General features: G+C 38.6%; 1 protein-coding gene across 1 annotated transcript; it reads right to left on the bottom strand.

The window, feature by feature from the left end:
• Positions 1-597: 597 nt before the first annotated feature.
• On the bottom strand, positions 598-18,498 carry grb7 (growth factor receptor bound protein 7). Its single transcript, XM_051417381.1, has 15 exons — positions 18,361-18,498; positions 14,118-14,292; positions 12,968-13,088; positions 8,330-8,486; positions 8,121-8,242; positions 7,174-7,248; positions 6,311-6,448; positions 6,085-6,195; positions 4,923-5,021; positions 4,620-4,715; positions 4,376-4,492; positions 3,377-3,434; positions 3,184-3,271; positions 2,559-2,652; positions 598-2,062 (listed from the first exon to the last, which is right to left on the bottom strand). Exons 2-15 carry the CDS (start codon positions 14,285-14,287, stop codon positions 1,916-1,918), a joined length of 1,593 nt encoding a protein of 530 aa, XP_051273341.1. The 5' UTR covers positions 14,288-14,292; positions 18,361-18,498; the 3' UTR covers positions 598-1,915.
• Between the last annotated feature and the right edge of the window lie 2,947 nt (positions 18,499-21,445).

The raw sequence follows: 21,445 nt of genomic DNA, 5'->3' as shown, positions 1-21,445 counted from the left end.
TTAAATAATTAGCTAAAAGTAATGTTTCCAGAAAGTTGGAAAGTTTGTGTCTCAATTTCAAACCTCAGTATGCAGAAATATCCAAACACACCGGAGACAATAACACTTTTATAGCACATGCAGAAATGTGAATGAGATTAGCATAAAGTGTCTGCAAAGAGGAGATTTGTGGGTTCCCATAGAGCCCATTTTCATTCAGAAATCCTGAGGTCAGAGGTCAAGGGATCCCTTTTGAAAATGGCTATACCAGTTTTTCCATCGCTAAAATATAGCTGACCTTTAGAGCGTTTGTTACCGACATGCTATATTATTAATGTTATATTATTAATAGTTAAATCCAGTTTTAAATTCAATTCAAATAAACACATTCGGAACATAAATGTTGGTGTTTTGACATCATTTGTTCTCAGTTTAATACTTTAAGCTTCTATATGAGCCACATTAACAAACCACCAGTGAGAAGATTGGATATTATTATATTATATATATTCTTAATGTCATCCACTGGCAGGGGACGCCACAATCAACACAAAATGATTCCTCCTTGTTCTTTAATATTTCTCGTCTTGTTTTGGAGTCAACGACACAAAAACAAACTGAATATGAAATTATTTATTTAAACATATAAAACAGGTCCAAAAAGGGCAAAAAACAAACATTTAAAGCAAATAAAACTAACAAACCCAGTTTGATTAAAAATAAATGAGGGAAAACCGCAAACTTTGGACTGAATGAATGAATAATAATTTGTGTATGTGCTGACATTTCAGAACTGGAACTGGAAAATGTAAAACAGTTAAGTGCAAATATTCAAAATTTTAAAAGAAAACATGTTTATACAACCACAGAGGACAAAAAACAGTAATAAACACTTTATTTTAGAGGTGTGTCATTTCCCAAATTACCTTTAATTTAGTTTTAATTAGATAATTAATTAGAGGAAAAATAAGAATATTCTTAGAACTGCTTCGTCTACACACAAATAAAAGTTTATTTCTGATATATTGGTGTTTTGTATTAAAGTTCCAGTGTCTCTTTACATCTATAATTAGTTTGAACCCACTCAGGAAACTTCAGAGTTATTAGGACATTTTCTTTTTATAAATTACACACCTGTAAAATAAAGTGTTACCACAAAAGTTCTGCTTACTAGCTTTTTCCGGAGCTTTAACCACATCTTACAGTCTTCCTCAGCAGTTTTTGCTTTTTTCTTATTGGAAAGAATAAAGGTTTATTTTGGTCATTTGGATATTTGGTTTGTTTAAAGCAGACGATGTTGTTCCCCGTCACCATCGTTGTGCAAATATAGCGAGAGAGAAACATCACTGTCATTAACATCAGATTGTTTTGGTTTTTTTGTACAAAAACAGTCAAGAATTTACATGCTACATTATTGCAACCTGGGGTATTTTCATCATTACAATATCACAATTACCTTCAGTGTTCATCTCTTTAAATTACAGAGCTGAAAGCTTTGAGTCAGAGTGCCCCCTGGTGGCCGCAGCCCGCCACTGAGACCTGCTGAATCAGATCCTCCCTGCTGCCCTCATCACGCCTGCACGTCCTCCAGCCCTCATCGCCGGCAGCGTGGATCAGAATCAAAGCCCCTTTTTTTTCCACAATAAAACTCGGTGGCTAATTAATCCGATTCTCCTACGGGGGGGTGGGGCAGCTCGTTAATTACAAATAAAAACCGACCACTGTCTGGAGCTGCACGTGTAGTCAGCGTAATTAAAAACACTAAAGAGAGGAGGGGCGGACAATATGCTTCACTTCCCAGGAGTCCACGTCTTACAACCCTGATAACATTATCACACACACACACACACACACACACACACACACACACACACACACACACACACACACACACACACACACACACACACTGGGGGGGGGGGTAAGTGTAAGGGATTCATAGTGCTACACAGACGCAGGGGTGTTTGAGGCACACGGGGAGGATGCCCTTGTTGATTTGGTGGAACTCCACCAGCTGCAGGAGGTCTATGAAGAGCGTCACGCCGTCGTCCATCGTGAAGTACTTCCTGCCTCCGTCTTCGCACTGCGGACACGAGGAAAAGCAGAGTCAGGACGCTCAATAAACACGGAGCTCAATGAGGTCGCAGAATTTCTTCCTCCTGCTGAATGCACTTATTGTTCTCTCATTTATAAAGTATTTAACATTAATGTGTTCATTGTTTTGCTGATAAGGTAATGAAACGTCTTTAACTGCTACTAAATGTGCTTCAACGGCCTCATTTATAAAGTGACTTCTGTACAAAGGAGATGGTGTCTCCAAATTAGTGCTGGTGTGAGGGGAAAATGAGAGTCTGTTAACCTAAATGCATTTATTTAGTCTCTTTTATAAAGTATTTCAAATGTGTTTTACTGATGATGAAGTTATCAAACACATATCGCTTCAAAATGGTAATAAGCCGTGAAGCAGAAACAGCCGGAAAAATGATCAGGAAACGTTCATTTGTGCACAAATATTCTTGGTTTGTGATTTTAAAACGTGGGTTGTGAAGCACTGCGTTAAGAGACTGGCGGGAACTCACAGGGATCACCAGGTAGTGTTTGGTCTTCAGCTTGTAACACAGCGAGAGGACGAAGCACTGCGCGTGCTGCTGGCTCTCCCGGATGAGGAACATCCTACAACACAAAGACACACAACTCTTTAACATTTCTTTAACCCCGGAGGGAAACACGTATCCATCAGGCTCCTTCGCACTGCGCCACGTGGCTCCGTTACAATCTGCTCTCAGTCTGCGTCCGACTGCTCAGCGTCTCCGGGTGTCAGATTGGGCGATGAGTAACCGGAGACACGTCATCGCTTGTATAATTCGCCAGCGCCGCAGTCACGTTTTCTTAGAGTTCTCAAAAAATCCTAAATGTTGAGCTCAGTCAGGCTTTAATCACCAAACCTCTGGAGTGCAGCACACATCGGCTCTGTCATGTTGTTTAGCACCAATTAACCTCCGTAACACCATGTTTCTCTCACAATTGTTTCTATCTGACTGCAAAACCCCAGAAAACGTTCAATAACAACGTTTGTGACAGACTCACTTTCTGTGCACACATGGACATAAATCATAAAGGTGCAGGATCTTCCAATATGGATGTAATCTCTCGGGATACTGGGCTGCAGGGACAGTTAAGAAGCACACAGTTTCCTCCACTCACCCGTCCACCAGGCCCTGCTTCTCTATCAGTCTCTGAGCCTCCTTCCTGGACACGCCGCCATGAAACCACGGCTGGGACTTGTGGATGGCTACACGCACACCGACAGAGGAGAGTGAGCACACAGTACCATTTATTCAGAAAATATCTGCCCCCCCGACCCCCCCGACCCCCGTCTCCTCTCACGTGGACTTACAGGTAGGTCTCGCTCCAGAGTTCAGGTTGGGCAGACTGCACCTCAGGGCTTCCCTCCTCTTCATCAGCGACCAAAACACAACAGAAACACAATGTCAGACGTTTGTGGAGCCTTTTATACGTCACTTTCCCTCCTTAAAGAGGAATTCTGGGACTTCTTTTCTATCATTTATTAAACTGCTTAACTGATATATTTTATGTATATTTCATATTATATTACAAACTGAACAATGAACCCAAACAGTGAACTCAGTAACTGCAGGAAGTTTGTGTAAAACCAGAGATTTGGATGAATTTTGAGCAGATTATTTCCTGTTAAGGGAACTTTTTATACAATTCTCTGTCTGTGTTATGGATTTTTAATGATTTTTAACAATCATACAGACTTAAGAGGCTTCTTTTGTGACAAATTCAGTGTTTTTCTCCCTGACCCTTGTACTATTAGACAATTTACTTTGCGTTTACTTTCCTTTACAGAAGTGAACCACATGCGGAGATACAGCCCCCCCAGGTGTGTTACAACACGGATCTGATTTCTGTATGTTTGACCCTCGTTTGTGGTTGAATCTGGATGATAAAATGTACGGCGCTCTACCAGACGAGCCGTGTTGAGGGATTATTACTGACATTTCACACCGAGGAGCGAACCACATCGTGGGTAAGATGAAATGTTACAGAGTAAAGGTCCTTTGAAATCTTAAATCCTTATGATCTGTGGTTTTACCTCAGGCAAAGCTGAGCTGTTTGTAAGGGGGAGAAAGGTCTTTTAAACACTGAAATTATCTGAAGGACTGAAACTGAAAGAATCTTATTAAATATGTATTGATTGTTAAAAAACATGTAAAATACAGAATACACACAGAGAATTGTTGGGAAAACATCAGGAAAACTAATCTCTGATCTGTTATAGAATATGAAATATCAATAAAATATGTCAGTCAGTCAGTTTACGTGATGAAGAAGAGGAGTCACTTGAGGAAAAAAAGTCCCTCTTCCTCACCCTCCAGGCTTGTCCTTCCTCCCTCTCAGCGCTCTGGGCTTCCGTCGGGTTCTGGATGACCCGTCCGCCGGCCTTCCCCGAGAAGTCCATGGCCACCAGGCTCGCCTCCGACTTTGACTACACACACACACACAAACACACACAAACACACACAAACACACACAAACGGTGTAAACGTGAGATGACACAGTGAAATGATTTCCCAGAATCCTCTGCATCTCGTGGTGTCTGTTGATGATCTCACTTTGCCATCTGTCAGTCTGGTTCCTTCTCGGCTCTGCGGCTTCAACTTCGCAGCCGACTTGGATAACTGGTAGTTGCACTGAAGCTGCTTCCCGTACTGACACACACACACACACACACACACACACACACACACACACACACACACACACACACACACACACACACACACACACACACACACACACACACACACACACACACACACACACACACACACACACACACACACACACACAGTAAATACTGGTCAGTAAATGTTAACGTGGTGGTTATTCAGTGTGTGTGAGGTTATTTTATTCACCTTGAACAATCTGAAAGCGGACGTCCAACACGTTCTTGTCTGTTCGTTGTCGGCACATAAGATCCTCAAGTCCTGAGTCCGAACCGGGTTCCTGGACGGCTGCGAGACACAAAGTCAGTTTAATTGAGAGAGATTAGCTGGAGAGTGACAGGAAACGGGAGGAGGGAGATTGCTTTTGGTCGATTTTTGTCATAGTCAGCCTCTGAAGAACGAGTGAGAGCCACAGCTCAGTGACGGACTCTCGTTCAGGGAGTTAACCCAGGGAGAGACAGCGGGAATAAAATGGTGATTGTTGGACCAACATCCACCCAGGGAGCTAAGTTGAGCTAATATCAGTTTGATAAAAGAGAGAAAAAATTAAATTAAATTAAATTCAGGAGGTGTACGGCTGCATTTTTCTGATTAATAAGAACAATAGGTGGAAATTCCACCTTTATAACGTTGTGTCTGAAACACGGTTTGAAACAAAACTTGTGTTTCTCTGCTTAAACTCTCCTCTGACTGACATCTGCCCTGGTGCCACAATGTTGATGTAGCATCGCAACCATTTCTGGTGGCATTTGGGGGTAAGAGAATATTTCCAGTCTCTACATTTTGTTGTTGTTTTTTGTTGATTTATAGATAAGAGAGCTTGCACACTTCTCCCAGCTGAGGCTGTATTAGATAATACAGAACTGAAAACCGGATTACTTTAAAAAAACTGTCTTCTCATCACTAGTGTGGGTAGCAGTGGCAACCTCTAGGGGTCGCCAAAGCTTCACGGGGGGGGCTTTTTAGGGGAGTAAGAAAACTTAAAAAATATACACAGTTGGTCGATATGTCAGTATTTGGTTAATTTCTGTGAAGAAAAGTAGATGCAAAGTAAATAACAGAACAATGATCAGAAGCTTTTAAAGTCTGTATGATTGTTAATGTTCACTGTTCACACAGCTCCGACTGCTGCTGCTGCTGAATGTGAACAATATTGACTCAATCCTCCACAATAATCACAAGAATGACATGAATGCTAAACAGTGGGCTGCCACACACACACACACACACACACACACACACACACACACACACACACACACACACACAGAGGTCTGTACTAACACAATGTTCTGTCTGGTTTGAGGACATTTTGTCCCGTGTTGGTGGACGCCTTGAGGAAAGCGGTTACCTTGATACAGAAGGTGAAGTCTAGCGGCGCTCCGTACAGTTTACGGCCGTTCACCACGGTGTACACGTTCAAATCTTCCAGATCGGCCACATACTGCAGGTGCCGAGGCTCCTAAATCCACACACACACACACACACACACACACACACACAGATGTACAGATGTTTAACACATGTTTAAAGTGCTGCTGGTTCTGTTTTATGGCGTCGATGACAATGTTGCTGACCTTGGAGGAGCCTTTGTTGGAGCAGTAGAGTCCGGAGCGGCGGAGGAAAAAGTAGACCTTCTTCCAGGACTTACGACTGGACTCTTTAACCTGCAGGAACCCCTGGATCTCTGGACACGTCCCAGACTTCAGCAGGTCCTGAGAGACACACAGGACTCGTTACTTTCAGCTCATATTCGTCCTGAATTGTGGGACGCGATCAGAAAGCTCATTTTCATTTCTGAGTTCTGATCAGTGTAAGAGGACCTTGTTTAAAGTGAGCTACACTTAAAAAAGGTCCAATGTGGAGGATTTAGTGGCTTCTGGTTACTGATTGCAACCCCTTCGCCTTCGTCTCCACTTCCAAACGTGCAGGAGAAACTATAATGGCTGTGAAACCTGCCAAAAACGAGTGTTTAGTTTGTCCGGTTCCTATATTCAAGTGATTATACACTAATAAAAACATACCTATGAATATAATATTCATTCAAATGTCTAAATCACTACAAATAAAATCAAACATTCTCTGTTTCCAGAATTTAATCTTATTCTATCTTATTATAATACATGTTACTGTTTTATTTACTTCAGTTTATATCAAAATTATACAATAATTAAATGAGAATATTAATGGAAAATGTATTTTCAGCCTTCATGTTACTATAAAGTCTCTGGAAAACGATAAATATGATTTCTGAGTTTCTAACACCAAAGAATAAAGTGTTATAAACAGTCTAACTTCAGTTCACAGTCTTTTATAATGTTTTCAGTAATTATTTATGACCTGTATGAAGTTTGGAGAGAAACTTTAAATAAATACACTCAACCGACAGTTAAAGCTCGTACGTTGACGAATCGGCTTCCTGATTCCAGCTGGTTTTTACCTGAATGAGCTCCGACGACGTCATCCCCTTGCTGACATCGGCACTGTCGGAGATCATGCACTCTGGGAAGAAGAGCTGCGAGGAGGAAGGAAGGAAGGAAGGAAGGAAGGAAGGAAGGAAGGAAGGAAGGAAGGAGAAGGTTGTCATTTAAACTCCTCTGAACAGGAAACAAGAGAAGCTCCATCTTCAGCCTCCTTTGGACACGCAGCTTGTGGGACTCATTCTCCTTCGTTTAGGACGAATCAGAGGAAACATAATAACTGAATTGTTCAGTGAGGTTTAACCATGCGAGCAATGTTCAGATGCACTCAGAGGGAGGACGGAGATCCTGCTGCCGTCTTTGTTTGCACATGAAAAGTGACTGTAGAGCTGAAAGAAAACAATTCTGATAACTAATCAATCTTTTTAATTCTGTTTCAAGAGGTAAAAATGTGAAAAAATAGACCAAAAACTCTCCTGTTCCAGTTGCGTTGCTCTGTTTTATATTAATGTGACTGAATATCTGAGGCGAAATTACTATTCTACTCATTTAATAAACAAACAATAAAGAAAATAATGATTAGTTTGATCCATAAATGACTCCAATAAGCAGACACACGGGTGGTATGAGTGTAATTAACGCAGTGAATCTAATTCAAAGTTGTGCCTTCTGGAGGCAGTGTGGGCAAACTTTACAGAGACAGCGGTGGGAGGTTCATCAGAACCAGTTCTCTACGCAAACTGTCACCTTTGTTTAGCAGCACAGGCGACAGAGCAGATCTGATGTAATGAAATACCTGAGGCGCTCAGTAAGTGTGTCTGCACCAGCACGCAACCTGCCAATCACTCACAACCACCAAACCAGCATGACGTCAGGCCTCGTCAGCCTCCAGCGAGCCGGCAGAGCAGCAAGAATTCTCCCGCCTGAGGTGTTCTGTTATCTCGTGATAATGCATCTTTAAACTCACCGTCGGTTTCCTGAAGAACTCGTACTTGGCGTAGTTTTTGCGGAAAACGAGCCTCGTGTCGCCTTTGAGAGACCAGGTGGCCTGAACTTGCAGCACGACCTCGTGGTCCTCCAGACATCTCTCTGCAGGAGAGAGAGGAGAGAACATGTGTGTGAAACATTAAACATTTTATAACGTCACATTCATTCAGCACACAGTCACAGTCTTACCCAGGCCCAGGGCGGGGTGGAGCTCCAGCAGAGCCCAGTTCTCCTGATCGCTGCAGTGAGCCGTCTGGACCAACATGTGACACACCTCCCTGGCTGTAGCTCTCGGAGCGACCCACACCGACCGGCTGTGGCTGTCCTCTCCGTACACCTTTATCAGCTGCACGAAGCACAGGGAGAAATATTCACAGTAAAAGACGCAAAACCAACGTTTCTGATACAATTTATGGTCTGCATGTCGTTTGTAAAGCCCCTTTATGTATTTATATTCTCTACAGCACTGGTTCCCAACATTTTCTATCATTAATTAAACTGACTCAGTGACATATTTTATGTATATTTCTTTTTATATTAAAACTGTACACTAAACCCAAACAGTGAACTTAGTAACTGCAAGAAGTTTGTGTAAAACCAGAGATTTGGATGAATTTTGAGCAGATTATTTCCTGTTTAGGGAACTTTTTATACAATTTTCTGTCTGTATTGTGGATTTTTCTAACATTTTTAACAATCATACAGACTTAAGAGGCTTCTTTTGTGTTTTCTTGTCTCTGGTGGTTGGCCATTGTTGGGAACCACTGCTCTATATAGTAGTGTTTATTATTAGTGGTGGAGTCTGCCATTCCCACACTGGTATTCATACTGTAATCCAGCATAATTTTATCTCACTGATAACAGACTGTCCTACTGCTGCTGCTTCACATTAAAAGCATTCAACTGGCTTTTATTAAACTGTATTTTTCTTTTAGTTTATTTAGTTTAGATAGTATGTATGATTGTTAAAAAATAGATAATACAGAAAAAAAGTCTAAAAAGTTCCTAAAAATATCAGTAAACTAATGATAACTGATTATAATTCATGCAAATTGCTCGTTTTACACAAACTTCCTGCAGTTATTGTGTTCAGGGCTGCACGATATGGTAAAAACATCATATTGTGATTAACATCTAATTCAGTGTGTTTACCAATTATTGCTTAATTCTCCAAATCAATGAGTAATTGTTCTACTTTAACAATTTATAACAATCTCCATCATCTAACTACTAACTCCACCTGTGAGATAAATGTAGAAGTATAAAGGAGGATAAAATGGAAATATTCCAGTAAGGTACCTCAGAATTATCAGGCAGTTTTTCATCTGATCTGTGAATTTAAGAAGTTCTTTCTGAAGGAATTGGCCTTAAAGCGTTGGGCAAACAGGTTCAATCTGAGTCACTGAATACACAACATACTTTGCACACTTTGTTTTGGCATCGAACCGACGTCGGTACACGCCAAAAAAACAAGAAGCCAGAATGCGAGGCCAAGAACCTGTCAGCAGGCAGTCTGTATTTAACAGGACGAGCCACTTTAAGAGAAATTCTCCCTAATTTTAGACACGTCGTATCCCTCCTCCAACTCGTTTGTCTTTAATTCCTTTCTCAAATTACAGACGCAGCTTTCATTTCTTATTCTGCGAGTCGACGGCGTTCTGGTGAAAGAAAGAAATGTCTAAAAACACACGTCCTTGCACGTCTACTTCTTGCTTTCTCCCAGTGTGTGTACTCATGTGTGGAGGAAAAAGATCAGATCTGAGAAAGCAGTCGTGCGTACGGTTCGATCTGCGTCGCCGATGCCGTCGAGGTTGAACTGGGTGCAGGTCATTCAGGGGTCAGGACGTTTCTCAGAGACGTGCTGCTGTCTGACGCAGCGGCGGGATCGGGATCCAGCAGCACGTCTCTAAACCAAAAGAAAACAAACCTGCCCGGCCAGAAACCCGGCGGCTGTCAATCAGCAAGTCCCGACTGGTTGGGCGGGTTGAGTCGAACAAGCACCGACCGGGGAGGATTATGGGGGAGGAACATTCCTCCGGGGGGAAACCTCACAGTTCGATATCCGGTCCAGTAAAATATGTTTCTCTTTACTCAGAACAAATTCAGGGTCTGTGATTGGGAGCGTAGAGTTTACAGAGTGCGACAACAGAGGAGATTAAATCACAAACACTCAAACTCGCTGCAGGAGCGTCTGAAAGGTGCAGATAGTTTTTAATCTGTTAATCTGAACCATACGGAGACAAAGAGTTAATTATACTCCAGAAACTCTGGATCAGACTGTCTGAAGGTCTTTTACTTTCTCCTGATGTGTTTTAATGCTATTTTATTTTCCTTGTTTTTATTGTCACAATAATTTCCTTTAATGTTCAGCACTTTGTGTTTACTTCAAATAAAGTTAAGTTAGTTCATTTAAGTTCATTTACCAAAGAAATTGAATTACATCAAACATTTGAAGTAAAACTGATATTTGTACTGTGAAAACAACTTATTAAAGTACTTAATCAGGAATGTTTCTGTAACTAAGTTTGTGTTACTTAAAATATTCGATGAAATCAGTTTCTACAATTTCTTTGAGAGTTAAATAATGTATTACATTACAGATTATTAATATTAGTATTATTATTATTATTTGGGTGTGGGAAATATAAAACGGTTTGCTTTAGTGAGACCCTCACTAGGGGTCGCTAAAGCTTCACAGGGGTCATGAGGCTTTCTTCATTTTTAGAGGCGTAAGAAAACGTATAAATATACACAGTGAGCCGATAGCTCAACATTTTTGATACTTTCTTAACAAAACTAAATGAAATTGTGTTTTTATTTAAGTTTATATAGTTTAGATACAAAGAAAATAAAAATAATACGATAAGAAAATTGTATAAAAGGTTTCTAAAACTATCAGGAAAACTAATCTCTGATCAATATTTACAGGAAATAATTTGCTCAAAATCGCTCGTTTTACACAAACTTTCCTGCAGTTTTCTGACATTTTATAGACAAATCGGTTAATTGAGAAACTAATTGGCTAATTAAACAATTGTTTGATGGGTCATTTGGGTTTGCAGCTAACAGATTTTTGTTTCGAAATCAGAAAACGACTTGTTTCCTAATGGTGTTTTTTCTCATTAAACACTTAATAAACAATAACTAAAGATGTATTTTGTTAACTTTGTTTCGTATTTATTCATAAATATTATAGAGATTTGAAGTTTTCAAAAGCTTCACTGGAACAAAACAGCTTAAAATCACAAGTATAAAAAAGTATGTGGACATACTAATCACCATATACTGTAGATTGGACACTATCATTAGTGGTTCAAAAGATGTCCACATACTTTTGGCCGTATACTGTAACACTAAAAACACTGTTAAACTCTTGTTCTCATCCCAGTAAAATCATAATTTGAGAAATACTGAAAACCACCAACACAAATCAGCCCTTCAGCGGTCCAGATGTGGTCCAAATGAACACAAACCAACCGATAACAAACAGCTGCAGGCCTACACGAAACCGCCTGTTCGCTTCCATCGCTGTACACGAAACGCCCCGTGGGGAGCGCGGCGTGGCTTCACGCTGCTGTAATTACAGACATGTTTATTCTGGCAGTGTTTGTGAGTCAAAATAAGGCAGCGCAGGCATGGCAACACAGCTCTGCTGTCAGTCACAATCACAGCCAACCTCCATTCGGCCCTGCTAGCAAACAGGTTGAGACACAGCGAGAGGATCCACCTGTCAGACCCTACAGATCAGACAGGTGTGAGGGGATTAACACAGGGAGCTGAGATTTGTCTGGACAAATACTGCGAGGAGGATTATGCTGCTTGTATTCTGTGTTATTCTTTCTGTTAATAAATCAAATGAAAACCCCCCCAAAAAACCAACAGTGTTAGTTTCTTTATATTATGTGGTTCTTACGGTGCAGAGCTTTATCAAATACGTAGTTTAAGTTTGTAAAAAGACTCAGAAAACAGCTGGTCTCTGTAGTTTTTATCAAATGTTACTCAAACAGGAGGAAATGGGACTACTTTCAGTGGCGGATTAATACACATTCGGGTAAATAGTGAACAGTATTAATTGATGGTTTTGGTATTTTAACGCAATTTATTGACAGTAAGAAAATACTGCCCGACTCTAAAATGAAGCCTCAGTGCCTGTAATTCATCATTTGTGCTGTAAAAATGAAACTAAGATGGTGAAGTGAAAGGAAAAGAACAAACCCGTAGAGCAGTGGTTCCCAACCAGTGGGTCAGGACCCCCAGTGGGGGTCGCCAGAGCTTCACAGGGGGTCGCGAGGCCTTCTTGATTTTAAGTTAACTTACAACTTAGAAACAGTAGGTCTATATCTCAGCAATCTGTTCATTTATGTGAAGAAAATTAAATGAAATTACTATTTTTAAAGAGTTAGATTATTATTTAAGACCTTTAAGAGCTAATAAAACAATGAATGTAAAAAAAAAGAAGAATATTAAGTCTGTAGACGGAGAAAGTTTCTAAAAATTCATACGAATTGCTCATTTTACACAAACTTCCTGCAGTTTTTGTGTTCATTGTTTAGTTTATCAGTTGTTCCTTACTGTTATTGTTATGCATTGAATATGAAATATACATAAAATATGTCACTTAGTCAGTTTTAACTTAATTATAGTAAAGGGGTCCTTTAAGGGAAAAGGTCGGGAACCGCTGCCTCAGAGGACGCACATACAGAGAGCTAGTTTACGGTTTAATCCTCCGTTAACTTGAATGGAGATAAAATGATTCGATCGATCAGTTTGGCCCATTTCAGACGCAACAGACGTCTAAATCGGCTCCCGGCGAGGGTTTGAACTCACATGTTTGTCGTTGGACTGCGGTGGAAGAGAGCTGATGAGCACCGGAGGGCTGGAGAGCTCGGGGAAAGGGTTGGGGATGGATGGGACAGAGGAGGAGGAGAACGACTCTTCGCCTTTCGTCCTGGAAACACAACAGACAAACTCATTAAAAGGAGAAACCGACACATTGTCTTATCATGTAATTAGATATTGCTCTTAAAGGAGGTGAGATTCTATATTTTAACAGATCATTTTTACTTCCTCTGTGTCACTAAACACATCAATGATGGAGCATTTTTGTGTCTAATGTTGTTAATTATGTTCCTTTGACTGGAAATAAATCTAATTTGCTGTAAAAATACCAAAATACAGAGGTCCAATTGTTTCTATCTTCATTATATTTGTGTGTTTTTGTACAACTGCTGCTCCTTCCAGTAAAATACGGTTCATTCGGGGTCCGTAAAACCAAAACAGGGATGAATATTAACTCCTGTGACATTACACGCAGTCACTTCCTCCTTTGTTCATATAAAATATTGATTATTACAGATTTAATGGCTCCTTTTTTTTTTTACTATTTACAGACTGAACTAAATAGAATAGATAATGTTTGATTAACGTGTTATATTTTTCACAGTTTCAAGGTTTCAACAGGTTCAATTTAAGATTTTATTATTTATTTTGTGGCTGTTACAGTAAAATCAATGCTTATTGCAACTTTATACAACTTACATTAGACCCAATCCATGTTTAAGGCCTGTTTATATCATAGTTACAGACATTTTAAGGCCTAAAATTTATTTGACAGCATTAATATTTAAGTTATCTCGTCGATGCATCAATAAAACTTTGCTTTCTTAGTCTTCGGGGGAGAAGAAAGGAAGTGAAAGAAAACCAGAACTCCCCCAGTGTGTCTCTAATAGAGCACACACTGCCAACCCTCTCTGCAAACATTGTATTACTTGTGTCTCTAAGGCGGGGAGTATCTGGCATTATACTCGTCTTAATAGAAACTAGTCACTTCTTCACACGTCAGACGACTTATAGCCCGAGGTTGAGTCACCGGCTTGAGTCAACATCCAACGCCTGCTGCAGGAGTCTGTTGACTCATGTCCACTACGAGTGAGTAACAGCCGTCTGTGCCCACGTGGCTCCACGCTGCTGGTCCTACCTGTTTGAGGTGATGAGGATGGGCTGGGAGCGGCGTACGGACGGGGGATCGGCTACCAGAGGAGCCAGAGTCAGAGTGGAGCTCCCCAACAGCGTCTCCGCTCTCCCGGACGCATCCGTCCTCTCCGAACCCTCGAATACTTCTGTCCAGGGACCCGCCACCTCCATCATGTTACCTGAAGGGAGGACGGAGGGGAGGTCAGACTCTGTAACCGGCTCTGTCGTAAACCCCCATCAGCTCTCTAGTGAAATCCACATGCAAACGATGGCTAACCTTTATTTATACAGAGGAGACTCGCAGAGAGCGGAGAGCACTTCTTCTGCAGGAGGAAGGCTCCGATTACACGTTACAACCTTTAAACCAGGACTTTAATCTCAAATAAAGTTATAATATGGAACATTTCTGCATTATAATGTGTATAAACTCTGGCTCTATGTTCTGTGTTCTGCGTCAGCGTTGTGGTTGTCTGCCAGCTAAACTTTAGCCGATTAATCAACAATAAATACTTAAATATAACGTTTAGGTGATTTCTAAAGCTACAGGAGAATATAAAGCCTCTGTAGCTGCTCTGTGAGGCTGAATTTAATGTTACAGTCTGATGTTTAACAGGTTTAATGTGTACTGTGTTCAGTTGAGCCCATACGGTTCAATGTGGGCCACCAGATTTATCTCGCAAAGTTAATAATAAGAATATAAATCACTGATTATGCTGGGTTTTGTTTTATTTTGTTAACGTTCTTTAACTCTGTACCATCACCAGACAGTCCAGCAATCTGTGTTGCTAAGCTAGAATAAAATAGTTTTGTGTGTGTATAAAAACAGAGGCTCTGTTCTTTCTGTAGATGAATTCACTGTTTACACATTAATAGAATATTATAGTCTGTGGGTCTACAAAGGTTAGTGAACAGGATCAAAACTGCTGGCGGCAACAAAAACAAGCTCATTGTAACGATTCTTATTGAACCAGTTTCCATCTTAACATTATAATACAATATAATACAATACAACAGGTGTTTGCTTTTGTCCTGTGGCCCAACATTAAGTTTCAGTTTTAACACAGAGAACAGTTGAGGCTGATGTGAGGAAGTTTTCTAAATACTGGACAAACAAGTCAGAACATTTTAACCTAAAGGATCAATAAAGTCGGCCACGCTGTCAGAAACATTAACTTACAACTCTTTTTATAACAGGATGAATTAAATGTTCAGTTCCAAAACATGACTCACATTTTTCTGATTTCTACACACACACACACACACACACACACACACACACACACACACACACACATACACATATCACAATATGACAGATAATAATTAAACTGACTCCCTTACTTTCATTTTTCTGCATCACATCAGAAAAACACTTCTTAAATACATAATAATAATTAATTACACGATGATTTCACTGTATATTAATATTAAATGATCACACAACCCTACAACACTTTCCTCTGCACTGAAGGATGCTGGGTAAACACTTACTCTGCTGTCACAAAGGAAGCAGGAAGTCGCAGAGACAATAAACAGATTTTACTATTATACGTTAGTGTTTATGGAAATGTTTTATATTCAGACGACACGCAGCAGCAGGTCTGGTCTGTATTGTTCTCTGGCTCAGCGCCACTAAAGTCTATTCTGAGTAACGAAAGTATGACTCAACCGTGTTGTTTTCCAGTAGCATCGTATGCTACTGCGTCGTAATGTGCTGTAGTTGTTATTGAGCCGTTTAATATAATCACAGTTGATCACAAACAGACGGCTGTGTGTGTGTGTGTGTGTGTGTGTGTGTGTGTGATGTTGATTTTAACGTGTTAAATGTGCGCTGGTTTTAATTATAAAGTCTAATTCTGAATTAATTCTAATGTCTGCGGCTGAAACTAAGATTAAATTATGTCTTCAGAGGTTTATTTTATCTCACGAATAGTCCAAAACTTACATTTTAAACATTAAAAAATACAGTTAAAGTTTAGTTTGCTGTGAGATTCATAAACTGATCCCATTGAAAGTTTAATTAAGTATATTAGTAATTTTAAGTGACGCTAACTTAGTTTTGTGATTTACAGAAACATTTCTCGACAAAAGATTATATGGAAACAGTTTTTGTTGATCATTTATCAAAGTTGTAAAAATGGTTAACTTTTACACACAGATAAAAGTTTTAATATGTCAGCAACTAAAACGTGCGTCGTACGTTACATCCTGTCTTGAATATCTTATCCTAAGTCTAGGAGGGAAATAAAGAAGACAGACTTGTTGGTTTACTGGGTTTGATCAGCAGCGAGAAACCAGATTTATAAAGCTCAAAATATGTGTTTATTTTAGATTTGTGGGGCCAAAAAAGGCTCTTTGTTGACCTCCGCACTGAAGGAAAGGTCAGAGGATCACTGAAGTAGGTAAGATTTATAGAGATTAGTCTGGAACAAAGTGGACTAACAGCAAATATTCAATATAACCTTTTATCAACAGACATTTCGTGTTGTTTTTAGCAACGTGCGTCGTTTCTACCTCATAAACAGATAAAGAAAACACATTTTGTAGATTTTTGTCTGAGAAATAAAGTCATAAATTGTCTTTTATCTCATTTTGTTGAAGAAAAATCAAGAAAAAAAAAACCACTTTGTGTGTCGAGTTACATCCTCAGTCGTTTAACTAATTTAAAGCTCATTTGACATAAATTTAGTTTGTTGTGTTATTATTGCAGCTCATGCAGCGTGTGAGGAGAACCGGTGGCAGCCTGCAGGTTTACAGACAGACGCGGTGCTTTGATCAGGCAGTGAAGGTTTGTCTGGCTCACACAGAGAGAGAGAGAGAATCTGAATATCTTCCATTATTCTCCTCACACAGCACGCAGCAGACGATTGGATAACATTACCTTTCTCAAAAACCCTGCGTGCAGCCGTTAGTGGTTTAAAAATCTCTCCCCAGCAGGTGTGGATCCAATTTAAAAGTGTGTGAACAGGTGCAGACGTGCATAAAAGGAGCGAGAACATCAGTGCACTTGAGCACAAAAAGCAGCTTATTCCAACCTGCAGCCGGCGGGAAACAATTCATCTGCTTATTATTATTATTATTATTATTATTATTATTATTATTATTGGTGGATCATCTCATTAATGGCTTTATAAAGTTCAAGTTCTGTTTGAAGAACATGAAAATATTCAGTTTACAATGATGTAAAACAGAGAAACGCAGCTGAAACTGCTATTATATTGATTAATTGATTCATTGATGATCAAAATGATTGCCAATAAATTCTCCTTGATCCACTGATTATTAATTATTTCAGCCATATGATGTTCAGCCATTAACACTGATGGTTACAGCCTGATAAACACACAAAGAGCTACTCCAACCAGGGCTGTAACTAACAGTGATTTTCATTTATGATAAATTGACTGATCATTTATATCATGTAAGAGATCAATATGATTCAAATGTTTTGTTTTGTTTCAGCCGAAAAACACAAAAATATTCAGTTTACAGTCCAGCAACAACAATCTGGAAGCTGCTGAGTCAATATTTGACATTTTAGCTCAGTTAAATGATTAAAATGATAAATAAATGATCAGAATTGTTGACTGACCTGATGATCAACCGGTGGTTTCTGATTACTGCTCATACAAAGAGCTATTGTCTGACTTTAATACGTTATAATAAAGACTACAGTATTAAGTAGGCCAGTGATAAGGCTCCTGCTCTATATGGGACACCTGAGACATTATATTACACATGATGGGGAAACAGACTTGTTATCAGACTACAAACAGCTCACTGAGTTATTAACCCAGACCCTGTGTGCAGTTTGCCCTCTGGAATAACAGTGCAGGAACACAACTTCAGTCCACCTTAAACCCTTAAAAACCAATAATAAGAAGGGTTATATTGCTGCTATTCCTCTGGCACATTGTGTCTCCTATACCTGTTCACAGAAGGTGATGAAGTCCAGCTGCACAAACTAACTCCTGGTGGCTTTAAGAGCCTAAAAATCTAAGCTAACACACTCATGTGTGGGCGCAGCGCCAAAACCTCATACAGAAACTGAAGAAAATAACTCTCCTGTCCTCAGGAAAGGCTCGGTCGACTAAAACACGACTTTAATACGTTGACACTGAGACAATAACACATTCGGCTATCTTCGGCAAACTCCACGTCTTTATATAAGCTTTATATTCGCGGTTAAATCCAGCCTGCACCTGTTTGGACTAGCTTGTTTAGCATCTCTGGGGAAAGGAGCTTACCTGTAAACGTTCGGCGGGTTTCAGCTGTCAGCCATCGCGTTAATCCCACCTGTGATGTTTTTGTGTTCGTATGTGAGGCAAACACAACAGGATGGTGCTACTACAAAGCGACAGCAACGTTATCTGAGTGGAGCGGAGAGGGAGGGGGCGGGGCTTGGGCCTCAGGTGTGCACCGTAGCTCCGCCCCCTCCGCTCAGTCTGTGGATTTTAAAAGGTGATGGGTTCAGGTATGTGAATGCCTTCCGGGTTCATGTACTTTTCATGTACCGGGTCTTAAATTACACACAACATATGTACTCAGGTAAATTACTCAGGTAAATTACTCAGGTACAGGTATGTAAGGGTTTCCATTTACTTTATATTTTTGAGGTAAATATTGTACTTTTTACTATTTAAGTTTGAATGTTTATTAATACAATCACATTATGATGTATTATTAGAGATTAAGGCTTTAAATTACACACAAAATATGAATTTAAGAGCTTTTTAAAGTACTTTTCAGTTACTTTACCTGAGTATTTCCATTTACTTCTACTCATAATTACATTTTAGAGACAAATATTATACTTTTTACTCCTCGACATTCATTTGACAGATTTAGTTTTGCATATTTAGATAATTAATATGAATAAACTAATAAATTACGATGTAATAATATAGATTAAAGCCTTAAATTACACACAATATGTGTATTCAAGTACATTACTTACTTTGTATTTAGTACTTTTCAGGTACTTTACTTGAGTATATCCATTTACTTTATATTTCTACTCAGTAACTACATTTTGGAGGTAAATATTCTACTTTTTACTCCACTACATTCATTTTTGCATATTTAGAATATTTATGAATTTAATTATGATGTATTATTATTATAGATTAAGTCATTAAAATTAGCCTGATTCTAAAGTACTTTTACTTTTGGTATTTTAATTATAATGCTTTTGTACTTTTTAGTGCAGATAAGTAAAATAAATGGCCTCCTGCTTGTTTATAAGTGGTTTTATATTTTTATTTTAGCAACTTTTCATGTTTTTAAAGTAAAATCTGAATTTAAAAAGTAACTATTTCTGTTGATGGAGTGAAAAATACAACATTTCCTTCAGAAATTGAAACATAAAATTGTACAAAATGTAACTTAAGTCCAGTAGTTATTATAATGTAGTTATTTACTTTCCACTGTTTCTCAGCTGTGAGGATTTACAGATTTTCTGTTTTATTTTACTGTAAACTTATTTTTGAGGGGTTTAAAAGACATTTAAAGACGTCACTTTGAGTTATAGAAACATGTTTTTCCATTTTGTAACTAATTAATCGAATAATCTAACAATGGAAGTAATCATTAGTTGTTAATTATAATTATAATTATTGTGTGCATGAATTTAATAAGAATCTGTGGTTTTATTCTATTTATATTTTTAACACCTGGCCTCTTCATTTATATTACTGTCAAATAAAACATAAAAATATATGATATTATGTATATTTTATAGGCTAAATGTTACTTTAAATGTTTTAGACACCATGTAAACAGCTGTACTGATGGCTGCTTGTCGCCACCTAGTGGTTGAAGAGGGCGAGAGCGAGCGGCTGCTGATCACCTTGTTTTTCTGACCCGAGTGACACCAGAAGTTGAACGAGGGTTAAATATTTACAGATGTGTGAACCTCTGGCAGCAAGAAAAGACACATCGGAGCAGATTCAGGAGAAAAACGCTTTTATTGACGCAGTTATTTCACCCAGTATTAGTTTTCCCACCTGGAGGCCATATTTTGGTCTCCAGGAATGTAACTCGGAGAACATGCACACTCATGCTTTCACACATCTGCCAGATCTCTAGATCACTGGTTCTCAATCCGAGGGAGGGACCCTCATGAGGGGACGCCAAGAGCTTCATGGGAGGTCTTCTTGATTTTAAAGTGTCGGCCTGTATCTCAGTGTTTGCTTCATTTGTGTGAAGAAAATGTAAATTAAAGTGTCTAATAGATTAATGGTAAAGTGTCAGGGAGAAGAAAACATTTAATTTGTGAGAAAAGAAGCTTATTTAGTTTGTTTGATTGTTAAAAATGATAAATAAATCCATAATACAGACGGAGAATTGTATAAAAAGTTCCCCAAACAGGAAATAATCTGCTCAGAATTCATCCAAATCTCTGGTTTTACACAAACTCCCTGCAGTTACTGAGTTCACTGTTTGAGTTCATTGAACAGTTTTTAATATGATATGAAATATACATTAAATATGTCACTGAGTCAGTTTAATAAATTATATAAAATGGGTCCTTTAAGATAAAATGTTTTAACTTTTAGACTAATAATTTTACAGAACTGAGACCTGTAACAGATTATTTCTACAGATGAGTCTTCAGTCATATTCGTTTTAAAGGTTTCCCAGACAACTACTGAGACTAATATTCATTTATTTATAGTTTATGTTCTCCTGCCCTTTTTATTTATTTTACATTTTATTTCTCTTGTGATTAATATATTGTTACCTAACAATCATAGAAACTTAACAGGTTTGTTCTTTTGACGAATCAGTTTTCCTCTCATTGTTCATATGAAGTGTTTTATCTCCGTATATAATAGAGAAAAGGCTTTTGTATTGATATTCTTTATTCTATATATTATATTAGTGTTCATTTCTACAGTTTGTAGCCTATGTTAAATAATATTTAACTTGAATATCCTTAATAAGGTTATTTCCTTAAGAAAACCTCAGAGTACCTTTACATTTATATTGGTGCATCACTAATTTACTCACTGCCACTCAGTATTATATATAAAGGAAATTAAAAACCTCTTTTTAATCTGGCTTTTACTTTAGAGTAATGTTATATAGTTAGTTTTTTACATTATTTACGCATTTATCTTTTTTTGTCATTTCTTTGATGCTTAACATTTTGTTTTTATTCATTTGCACAATTTTATTTTTGCTTCACCTAGTTTTTAATCTGTTGTTTCAGTTTATGTTTTCTATAAAAAGGTATAAATAAAGTTGAGTTGTATGAGTAATCTGTGAATTTCTCTCCTATATAAAAATCGATATCGGACGGTGAAGAAAAGTCGGGCACGAACGCACAAA

Source organism: Dicentrarchus labrax, unplaced genomic scaffold (assembly GCF_905237075.1).
Source record: "Dicentrarchus labrax unplaced genomic scaffold, dlabrax2021, whole genome shotgun sequence".
NCBI lineage: Eukaryota > Metazoa > Chordata > Actinopteri > Moronidae > Dicentrarchus > Dicentrarchus labrax.
Note: the sequence above shows the minus strand (reverse complement) of the source record. Positions and strands in the feature narration are given on the sequence as shown.

Coding starts and splice junctions, on each gene's coding strand:
- grb7 (XM_051417381.1), bottom strand. CDS start 14,287: ATGATGGAGGTGGCGGGTCCCTGGACAGAAGTATTCGAGGGTTCGGAG. Junction 8,487..12,967: donor CGCAGTCCAACGACAAACAT/GTGAGTTCAAAC, acceptor TGCTTCGTGCAG/CTGATAAAGGTGTACGGAGA. Junction 3,272..3,376: donor CTCTGGAGCGAGACCTACCT/GTAAGTCCACGT, acceptor GTGTGCGTGTAG/CCATCCACAAGTCCCAGCCG.